The following is a 12,012-nucleotide window of genomic DNA, read 5'->3' as shown; positions in this document are numbered from 1 at the left end:
TAATATATTAGCATTCATATTTATTTCAAAAAATTATAAAAATGTTGCTAAATCAATCATTTTGATTATTGACTTAGTGTTCTGTAATGTTTAGATTCAGAGGAAGAATTTTTTGATGCACTGTGTAGTCCCTTGGAAGAGCCTCCTCAGTCTCCCACTGGAGTTAAAAGTGGTCAACAGAAAAAGTTTCAAAAGCCAGATTATACAAAAAATATGATTCAGTATAAAATAAGATTTGAAGTGCCAGAGGTATGTACATGGTAAAATTAACATGGCTTATTTAAGTTCGTCATTTCTGCTATTCACATATTACTAATATGCATTCTGTTTTCATCCTACGTAAGCTGAATCCAGATGTTGCTATGTGACTTTTCCTTCACTTTTTTTGAAGATAATTTTCCTCATCAAAAGTTAGAGGTTTAGGTTAGATATTATGGTTATCAGTGTACATTTATTAAAGATAATTATTTGTATAGCATAAGTATGTTTGTATATGTGTATGTAAAATATCCCCTGAATTTTAACTATATATCATGTATATACCTTACATATTCATATATAATCACCATCGACATAAACAGTTTTTTGTTTTAGGTGGTGGTAGTTCCCTTTTTTCTTTCTTCTCCAGGTTTTGATTCAGTTTTATCACCTTGTTGGAGATTGTGAACTACCCGTGGTAGAAATTGATGTTTTAGGACTGGGCACAGATGTTGAGCTTAGAACATTTGATTTGAAAGCAAATGCCTTTTTGAAAGAGTTCTGCTTAAAATGCCCAGAATACTTTGGTAAGTGTCTCATTTTTTTAAAATAAATAAATTAACTTTATTGTTTGACTCCCTACTGGAGAGTTTTAAATTCTCTAGGCTTTAAATCAGTATGTTTGTTAAAATATTCTCCAAGAAATTCTATGTTATGAGTTGGTCTTCAGTTTTTATCTTGTACTTGGGAATCTAGAGAGGTAGATCAAAGAGAAAATGAAGATAATTTTTTTTCATTAAGGAAAATAAAATAGTCCTGGTTTAATTTTAAATCTACCTAATCTACCTACTACAATGCTGAATTAATTTCTTGTTGGTAATGTAACAGTTTACCACAGACTTAGTGTCTTACAACAACAGAATTTTATTATCTTAAAATTCTATTAATCAGAAGTCTGACATAAGTCTCAACAGGTAAAAATCAGGGTGCCAATAGGAGTTCCTTTTTGGAGGCTCTAGGGGAGGATACATTTCCTTGCTCATTTGGTTGTTGGCAAAATTTGTTTCTATGTGGTTTAAATATGTTCCCTTCTGCCTATTAGGTGAGGGCTAGCCTCAACCTCCTGTGGGCCTCTCTAGTACACGCACATAGTTCCCTGTATCTCAGAACCAGAACAGGGTGGTAGATCGTTCTCATGTTGTGTTTATAGCTTCAGTCCAGGATAATGTTCTCTTTACCTTAATCACCTTTGCAGAGTCTTTATTGCTGTATAAGGTAATGTATTCTCAGGTTTTAGGGAAACATAGCATGGACATCCTTGGGCAGCAGGACATAGCATTATTTTGTCTACCATAAACATTTTATTTCCAGAATCATAATGGATAAATTATATAATACATTGGATATTTCCATTTATTGTCTTAGGCATTTAAGAGAGGGTGTTATATATATTTCTTCCTTTACATTTTTAGGTTTATTTTTGTAAGATAATTCTCAATGGTTGATGGAATGATTAAGGAAAATGATTTATTTCCATTGTGAGTGCCTTTTATTTCTTTTTCTTGTGTAATTGCTCTGGCTAGGACTTCTAGTACTATATTGAATAAAGGTGATTAGAGTGGACATCCTTGTCTTGTTCCTGATTTTAGAGTAAAAGCTTTCAGCTTTCCATCATTAAATATATTACCTGTGGGCTTATTATATGTGGTCCTTATTATGTTGAGGTATGTTCTCTCTATACTCACTTTGTTGAAAGTTTTTATATAAATTTTGTCAAATGCTTTTATTCATTCATTGAGATCATATGATTTTTCTCCTTCATTTTGTTAATGTGGTATATCACATTGACGGATTTCTGGATTTTGAACCATCCTTGGAATAAATCCTACTTGATTATTGTGTAAGATCCTTTTAATGTATTGTTGAATTTGTTTTGCTTATACTTTGTTGAGGATCTTTGCATCTATGTTCATCTAAAATATTGGCCTGTAATAATATTTTCTTGTGGTAAATTTGTCTGGATTTGTTGCCAGGGCAATGCTGGACTTGTAAAAGGAGTTTGGAAGTGTTTCCTCCTATTACTCTTGACGTGTTTCTTCAGAAAGATTAGTATTAATACTTTGTTTAATGTTTGGTAATATTCATGTGTTAAGCTGTCTGGTTTGTTTGGAGGGTTTTTTTGTTTTTTAATGTTTGTTTATTTATTTTGAGAGAGAGCATGTGTGCATGTGGGGGAAGGGCAGAGAGGGGGGAGAGAAAGAATCCCAAGCAGGCTCCACACTGTCAGCACAGAGCCGAATGCAGGGCTTGATCCCATGAACTGTGAGATCATGATCTGAGCTGAAATCAAGAATTGGATGCTTAACTGACAGAGCCACCAGGCAACCCTGTTCAGAGGTTATTGATTAATGATTCCGTTTTTTGTTTTTTTGTTTTTACAAGTAATTGGTCTTAGTATTTTCTATTTCTTCATTATTAAGTATAGGAAGTTTTATTCTTTTCAGTTGTCCAATTGTTAGTGTTAGGCTTTTTCTTAGTAGTCTCTTATGATCCTTTGTATTTCTTTGGTTATCATTTATTTGTCATGTCTCCTTTTTCATCTCTGATTTTATTTGAGCCCTCTCTCTTTTTTTTTTTTTTTTTTTTTGAGTCTAAAGGTTTGTGAATATGGTTATCTCTTTAAGAAACCAGCACTTAGTTTTATTGATTTTTTTCAGTTGTTTTTTTAAGTCTCTATTTTCTTTATTTCTGCTCTTTTATTTCCTTCTAATTTGGGGTTTCATTTGTTCTTCATCTGGTTCCTTGAGGTGTAAAGTTAGATTGTTTATTTGAATATTTTCTTGTTACTAAAGGTTTTTGCTGTGCTCTGTATTGCTGTGCTCTGCCCTCTTAGAAACACTTTGGCTGCATTTCATAAACTTTAGTATGTTGTATTTTATGTTCTCATTGGTCTTAAGGTATTTTTTAAAATTTTTATTTGGATTTATTGACCCAGTAAAAAATGTTAATATCTGCAGTAATTCTTTTTTGACCCAAGTAGTAAAACTGTAACTGTTTACAGATGACATGGTATCACATCTAGAAAACCTTAAAGGTTCCACCAAAAAATACGGCTACAACTAATCAGTAATTTCAGTGATGTTGTAGGATAGAAAAACACAAAATTCTGTTCGGTTTCTATATACTATGAGAAAAAGAAGTTAGGAACACAGTCCCATTTGTTAACAAACTGGAATGAATGATGACTTTCTGAAAAGAAAATTTACTCAAATGAAAAAATAAAACACTCCCATTTGCAGTTCCATCAAAAAGAATGAAACACATAAGAATAACTTTAAGAAGGTGACAGATGTGTATACTGAAAACTGTAAGACAGTGATGAAAGAAATTAAAACAAATGAATGGAAAGATAGTCCATCCTTATGGCTTAGTATTATTAATACAATTAAAGTGTTCATACTATTCAGAGCAATCTACAGATTCAATACAATCCCTATCAAAACTCCAGTGTCATTTTCACAGAAATAGAAAAAAGAATTCTAAATTTGTCAGCCACCAGAAAACACCCCAAATACCCAAAGCATTCTTGAGAAAGAAGAACAAAACTGGAGGCATGATGTTCCTTGATTTCAAAATATATTACAAAGCTATCTGTGGTACTGACGCAAAACAAAACTTTATGGTACCAACATAAAAGCGGACTCATCAATCAATGGAACCAAAAAGCACCTAGAAACAGACCCATTAACATATGGTCCATTACTTTATGACAGAGGAGTCAAGAACATAAAATGAAGAAAGGATAGTTTCTTCAATAAATGGTGCTGTGAAAACTGGACAGCCACATGCAAAAGAATGAAACTGCTATCTTATACCATACACAGAAATTAACTGAAGATAGTTGAAGACTTGAATAAAAAACCTGAAACCATAAAACTCCTAGAAGAAAATGTAGGCAGTAAGTCTTGTGTTGATTTTTTTGGATCTGACTCCAAAAGCAAAGGCAACAATAAACAAGTAGGAATACATTAAGCCAAAAAGCTTCTCCACAGCCAAGGAATCCACCAACAAATTGAAAAAGCAGCTGACTGGATGGGAGAAGATACATGCTAATCACATATCTGATCAGTGGTTAATACCCAAAATATATAAAGAATTCTTGCAACTCAATAACCAAAACCCAATTCAGTTTAAAAAATGGACAGAGGATCTAAAAAACATTTTTCTCAAAGAAGACATACAGATGGTTAACAGGTACATGAAAAGATACTGAATATTGCTGATTGTCAGGGAAATGCCACTTAAAACCACAGTGAGATATGACGTCACACCTGTCAGTATGGCTGCCGTCAAAAAAACCCCAAGAAATAACAAGTGTTGGCAAGGATGTGGAGAAAAGTAAATCCTTGTGCACTACCAATTAGTGCAGACATTATGGAAGATCACATGTACATTCCTCAAAAAATCTAAAATAGAGTATCATATGATCTCGCAATTCCACTTCTGAGTATTTACCCAAAGAAAATGAAAACACTAACTCAAAAAGAGAAAGGTACCCGATGCTCACTGCAGCCCTATGTACAATAGCCAAGATATGGAAACAGCCTAAGTTCAATCAATGAATGAGTGCATAAAGAAGATATCCTATTTACATACATACACAGATACACAATGAAATTCTATTCAGCTATAAAAAGGAATGAAATCTTGCCATTTGTGACAACATGGATGGACCTTGAGGGCCTTATGCTAAGTGAAATAAAGTCCGAGAAAGACAAATACCATCTGATCTCACTTATATGTGGAATCTTTACAAACAATCCAAGTTGATAGGTACATAGAACAGATTAGTGGTTGTCAGAGGTGGGGGTGGGGTGGCGTGGTAGTTGGCATGGGTGAAGGGGGTCCAAAAGATGTAAACTTGTAGTTAGAAAATCAGTAGGATGCAAAGTATAGCATAGTGGCTATAGTTAACAATACCTAATTGCCTATTTGAGAGCTGCTAAGATAATCTTGAAAGTCCTCATTACAAGAAAAAAATTGTAATTACGTATGAGGACAGATGTTAACTAGAATTACAGATATTGAATCATTATACTTTATACCTGAGACTAATGCGTTGTTCTATGTGAATTATACTCCATTTATGAAAGAGAAATGATTGGGGTGCCAGCGTGGCTCAGTCAGTTGAGTGTCCAACTCTTGATTTTGGCTCAGATCATGATCCCAGGATCGTGGGATTGAGCCCCACATTGGGCTCTATGCTGATCATGGAGCCTGCATAAGATTCTCTGTCTCCCGCTGCCCCTCTCCCTCGCTCACATTCTCTCTCTCTCTCTCTCTCTCTCTCTCTCTCTCTCTCTAAAAAAAATTTTTGTTTCAACTAAAAAAAATTTAGGTTAATTTTAATTTTATAAAACTTCTTTATAGCAGAAGAACATCATATGAGTAGAAATTACAGTAAATTTTAATAGACTATTTTTAGAGCAGTTTTTGAATCACAGTACAGTCAGCAGATGGTATATGGATTTCCTCAGGTACTTTTCACATGCTAAACCTCTCCCATTATAAACATCCCCCACCAGAGGAATTTGTTGCAGTTGATGAACTGCACTGAACATCAACTGAACAATTGATGTAGTACAAAGTCCATAGTTTATATCAGGGTTCAACTTGGTGCTGTGCATTCTGAGGGTTTTGGACACATATATAACGACATGTATCCAGCATTGTATTATCATACTCAGTTCCACTACTCTAAAAATCCTCTGTGTTCCACCTATTCATTCTTTTCTGTCCTCCCCCTTCTCCTGGCAACCACCAAGCTTTTAACTGTTTCCATATTTTATCCTTTTCCCGAAATGTCACATCCCTGGGATCATACTAGATCTTGCTTTTCAGACTGACTTTTTTTTCAGTTAGTAATATGTATTTAAGTTACTATTTCCATAACCTTTCATTACTTGATAGCTCACTTCTTTTCAGTGCTGAGTAATGTTCCATTGTATGATGTACCACAGTTTATTTTTCCATTCACTTAATAAAGGACATCTTGGTTAACACATAAGTTTTTAGAGTTCTGAATAAAGGTGCAATAAACATCTGTATGAAGATTTTTGTGTGGGCATAAGTTTTCAACTGCTCTAGATAAATACCACGGAACACATTTGTTGGGTCATATGGTTTAAGAGTATGTTTTGTGAGAAACAATACAGCTCTCTTCCAAAGTGACTTATACCATTTAGCATTCCCATCTGCAAAGAATGAGAGTTCCTGTTGCTTCATATCTTCACCTGGTGTTACTCTCTTTGATTTTGAGCATTCCAGTAAGGTATGAAATGGGCAGCTCAGCGGTTTTTTTGTTTGTTTAAAAATTTTTTTTTTTACATTTTAATTTTGAGAGAGAGAGAGAGAGCGCGCGAGCGCACAAGTGGGGGAGGGGCAAAGAGCAAGGGAGACACAGAATCCGAAGCAGGCTCCAGGCTCTGAGTTGTCAGCACAGCCCAGTGCAGGGCTCAAACCCCACAAACCATGAGATCATGGCCTGAACCAAAGTGGAAGTCAGATGTTTGACTGAGCCAACCAGGCGCCTGTATTTGTTTTTGTTTTTGTTTTGTAGTACCTTAAAGACATGTGTAAAGCATCTTTTCCTATGTTGATTTTGCTTCTGCGTGTCTTCTTTGGTGAGGTCTCTCTTAAGGTCTTTGGTCTATTGGTTTTTTTTTTTTTTTTTTTTTTTTTTATTAAAAAAAAATTTTTTTTTAACGTTTATTTATTTTTGAGACAGAGAGAGACAGAGCATGAACGGGGGAGGGTCACAGAGAGAGGGAGACACAGAATCTGAAACAGGCTCCAGGCTCTGAGCGGTCGGCACAGAGCCCGCCGCGGGGCTCGAACCCACGGACCGTGAGATCATGACCTGAGTCGAAGTCAGACGCTTAACCGACCGAGCCACCCAGGCGCCCCTGTGGTCTATTGTTTTAATGGTGTTTGTTTTTTCTTGATTAATTTTAAGAGTTACTTACATATTTTGGATAACAGTCCCTTATCGTATGTATCTTTTGCAAATGTTTTCTCCTCATCTATGGCTAGTTTTTTTCATTTTACTGACATTGTCCTTAGCAGAACAGAATATTTTAATGAAGTCCTTTATGAGGTATTTTTTTTTCCCCCATGCATCATGCCTTGGATGTTGTATCTAAAAAGTCATTGCTGGGGCGCCTGGGTGGCTCAGTCGGTTGAGCGTCCGACTTCGGCTCAGGTCACGATCTCGCGGTCCGTGAGTTTGAGCCCCGCGTCGGGCTCTGGGCTGATGGCCCAGAGCCTGGAGCCTGCTTCCGATTCTGTGTCTCCCTCTCTCTCTGCCCCTCCCCCGTTCATGCTTTGTCTCTCTCTGTCTCAAAAATAAATAAACGTTAAAAAAAAAAATAAAAATAAAAAAAATAAAAAGTCATTGCCAAAATGAAGGGTATCTAAATATTCTCCTATGCTCCCTTCTTGAAGTTTTATAGTTCTTCATTTTACATTTAGATTTGTGGTCCTTTTTGAGTTGATTTTTGTGAAGGGTATAATCTCTATGTCTAGATTTTCTTTTCCTGTTGATGTCCATTTGTTCGATCAACATTTGTTGAAAAGACTAATGTAAATGGTACTGTTTGTTTGTTTTTGGTGTTATGTTTTTTTTTTGTTTTAATTTTTTTTCAACGTTTTTAATTTATTTTTGGGACAGAGAGACAGAGCATGAACGGGGGAGGGGCAGAGAGAGAGAGGGAGACACAGAATCGGAAACAGGCTCCAGGCTCCAAGCCATCAGCCCAGAGCCTGACGCGGGGCTCGAACTCACGGACCGCGAGATGGTGACCTGGCTGAAGTCGGACGCTTAACCGACTGCGCCACCCAGGCGCCCCTGGTGTTATGTTTTTAATGTCAAATTCTAGTTATCCAGTTTTGGTACATAGGAAAGCTTTTGACTTGTATATTAACCTTGTATCCTACAACTTTGCTCTAATGGCTTATTAGTTCCAGGAGGGTTTTTTTGATGTTGATTCTTCCAAAAGTTTTACATAGATGAGCATGTCATTTGTGAACAAAGACAATTTTATGCCTTCCTTCCCAGAAATAAAAGAAAATACCTTTTATTTCTTCTTTTACTGCATTTTCTGACACTTAACGGTATGATGTTGACATGAGTAAAAAGGGAAGGACCTCTTGTTCCGTAGTGTGAAAACCTTGAGTTTCTCACAATTAAGCATGGAGTTAGCTGTAGGTTTTTAGAAGATATTCTTAAGTTAGGAAGTTCCTTATTTCTAGTTTACTGAGGGTTTTTATTATGAATGTTTATTGGATATGGTCATACGCTTTTTCTGCATCTGTTTATATGATCATGTAATTTTTCTTGTGAAGCCTCTTGATGTGATTACATCAGTTGATTTTCCAGTGTTGAGCTAGCCTTGAAGTTTGGGATAAACTTTACTTGCTCATGGTGCATATTGTTTTTTTACACTTTGTGGGATTCAACTTGCTAATACTGTACTTTGTTGAAGATTTTTATATTCATTTTTTTTTAATATGAAATTTATTGTCAATTTGGTTTCCATACAACACCCCAACAGTGCTCATCCCAACAGGTGCCCTCCTTAATACCCATCACTCACCCACCTTCCCTCCCACCCCCCATAAACCCTCAGTTCTCAGTTTTTAGGAGTGTTCTGTTTTGGCTCCCTCCCTCTCTAACCATTTTTTTTTCCTTCCCCTCCCCCATGGTCTTATGTTAAGTTTCTCAGGATCCACATAGGAGTGAAAACATATGGAATCTGTCCTTCTCTGTATGACTTATTTCACTCAGCATAACACTCTCCAGTTTTGTATACATTTTAAAGAGAGTTACTAGTCTGTAGTTTTCCTTCTTTTCTTTCTTTCTTTCTTTCTTTCTTTCTTTCTTTCTTTCTTTCTTTCTTTCTTTCTTTCTTTCTTTCCTTTTCTTTTCTTTTCTTTTCTTTTCTTTTCTTTTCTTTTCTTTTCTTTTCTTTTTCTTCTTTTTTCTAATGCCTTTGTTGTAAGGTTTTGGTATTAGGGTAATTCTGATTTCATAGAATGAGTTAGCAAGCTTTCTTTCTGTTTGTATCCTCTGAAAGGGATTGTAAAGAATTGTTACAATTTTTCCCTCAAATGTTTATTAGAATTCACCAGTGAACCCTTCTAGGCATGATGGTTTCTTTTTTAGGTTATTCATTATTGACTTGATTTCTTTAATAGATATGAACCTATTCAGGTTGTTGATTCTTGTGTGAGTTTGGCAGGTTATATTTTTCAAGGAATTGGTACATTTCATTAAGTTACTACTTTTGTGGGCAGAGTTGTGTATAGTATTTTTTAATTATCCTTTTAAGTTCATGATACCTTAATTTCTCCTCTTTTACTTCTGATACTAGTAATCTGTGTCCTCTTTGTTTCTTAGTTAGCCTGGCTAGAGGCTTATACACTTTATTGATCTTTTCAAAGAATCTTTTATGGTTTCTTCAATTTTTCTAAAGCTTTTTTATTTTCAGTTTCATTGATTTTGATCTAATTTTTATTTCTTTCCTTTTGCTTATTACATCAATTGATCTTTTTCTACTTTCCTAAGGTGGAAGCTTAGGTTATTGATTTTATATCTTCTAACATATGCATTCAATGTTATATTTCCCTGTAAGCAGTGCTTTTACTATTAGTCCCAAATTTTGATGAGGTGTGTTTTCATACCCAGTTTCTAATGTTTTCAATTTGAGATTTCTTCTTTTACTCACGTGTTACAAGAAGTGTTGCTGATTCTCCAAATATTTTGGAATTCCCCAAATATGTTATTTGATTTGTAATTGAATTCCATTGTGGTCTGAGTGCAGACACTGTGTGGTTTTTATTTTATCTATCTTTTGAATTTAGGAAGGTGTGTTTTATGGCCCAGAATGTTGTCTATGTTGCTGATCAGTCCGTGGGAGCTTAAGAAGGTGTATTCTGCCAGTAATGGAGGAAGTAATCTGTAGATATCCATTGTGTCCAGTTGATTGATAGCACTACTACTGATTTCAACTAGGTCCCTACTGATTTTTTTGTCTGCTGGATCTGTCCATTTCTAATAGGGGAATGTTGAAGTCTTAACTGTGATAGTGGGTTCATCTGTTTCTCCTTTCAGTATTATCAGTGTTTTGCCTCACATATTTTGATGCTTTGTTGTTAAGATGCATACAGCTTAAGGATTGTTATGTATTCGTGGAGAATTGGCCCCTTTATCATTATATAATAACTTTCATTTTCCCTGATAACTTTTCTTGCTTTGGAGTCTGCTCTGTCTGAAAATTAACATAGCTATCCTTTTTTTCTTTTTATCAGTATTTACATGCTATGGTTTCCTCATCCATTTACTTTAAATCTGTATGTGTCTTTTATTTACAATGTTATTTCTTATGGACAGTATATAGCTGGGTCTTGTTTGTTTGGTCCACTGTGGTAACCTGCATCTTTTAATTGATGTATTTAGACCGTTGATGTCCAAACTGATTATTAGTACAAGTTGGCTTAAAATTTTTGTAATTAAAAGTAGTAGAGCTTTACATTTATTTTTGAGACCATATAAATCTGGGGCATCTGGCTGGCTCGGTTGGTAGAGCATGTGACTTTTTAAGTTTATTTTGAGAGAGTGTGTGTGCACAAGTGGGGGGAGGAGCAGAGAGAGAGAGAGAGAGAGAGAGAGAGAGAATCCTCCACACTGACAGTGCAGAGCCCAATGCAAGACTCAACCTCACAAACGCACGAGATCATGATCTGAGCCGAAGTTGGATGCTTAACCAGCTGAGCCTGTCAGGCACCCCAAGCATGTGACTTTTGATCTCAGGGTTGTGAGTTCAAGCCCCAGAACAGGTATAGAACTCACTTCTAAAAAAATATTTTCTGCTTACATGTGTATAAAAGTAAGTATTTTGGTACTTTGGCTGTCCTAGAATCTAATGTTCTAAGAATCAGTCCTAGAATCTGATAGATCCCAAGATCTATCTATGGGAATTAAGAAAGGCAGAAGATATGCTTATATACATATCAAGGATTTAAGGTCATCATCTCTAGGAACTTACTCCCAGGCAAAGCTGTCAGTTAGCTACTGTCATGAAAACTACCCTCCCCTTTGTCAAGCCCTGGATTGAATGTGATCTTTGTATTTGAGAAAGCAAATAAAGTATTGGCAGCCTGAAACCCTAATCACTGAATGTGATTTACTCCTACATTATAGTTGCCTATTCTACACTTGTTCTGTAGCCCTTGAGAACTCGAGTGTGGTAGGTTTTATCATGATTATCTTGTGCTGAGAAAACCATCATACCTAGCAGATACAGAGTTTTACCTTATTAGGCTTTTTTACATCAAGAAACAGTTTGCTCTCGTGATTGGAAAGAAAAGTGAACCAGTTTCCTTAGTGTTCTCCAGTAATCCACAAGTATTCTAGCAGTTGTCAATGATTCTGTTTATTTTTTGTTTTTCTAAAAGCACAGGATAAGAAAACCCCAGCACACAGGGGTACTGATACACAGCTGTCACTACACCTATTTCTATATATATATATTTTTTTTTAGTTGGGGGGGAAGAAGTGAATAGCACAGTTTCTCATAAATGATCAGTAAATAGTTCTGTGGATAAATGTGTGAGAAAAATTGGGACCTTTTTAAAGATTGAAATGTGAGTAGCATGTGCAGTAGGAGGCTGGCTCAATAGCTAATAAGCTTTTAAATCTGGAAGAGTCTGTGGAATATGTTACTTTTTTCCCTCAAAAGTCTTACGATTAATTTG

At 35.6% G+C, this 12,012-nt stretch overlaps 1 protein-coding gene across 4 annotated transcripts in view; it reads left to right on the top strand.

Moving 5' to 3' along the window:
* VPS13A (vacuolar protein sorting 13 homolog A) overlaps nucleotides 1–12,012 on the top strand; it is a 253,825-nt gene that overhangs the window by 99,911 nt on the left and 141,902 nt on the right. For all 4 annotated transcript variants that reach the window (XM_058695652.1, XM_058695655.1, XM_058695653.1 and 1 more), the window contains 2 exons: nucleotides 95–249; nucleotides 629–785. In XM_058695652.1, the coding sequence (XP_058551635.1) occupies nucleotides 95–249; nucleotides 629–785 (312 nt within the window). The remainder of the gene's footprint in view (nucleotides 1–94; nucleotides 250–628; nucleotides 786–12,012) is intronic.

Source organism: Neofelis nebulosa, chromosome 12 (genome assembly GCF_028018385.1).
Source record: "Neofelis nebulosa isolate mNeoNeb1 chromosome 12, mNeoNeb1.pri, whole genome shotgun sequence".
NCBI lineage: Eukaryota > Metazoa > Chordata > Mammalia > Carnivora > Felidae > Neofelis > Neofelis nebulosa.
This window is presented reverse-complemented; position numbering and strand designations above follow the sequence as displayed.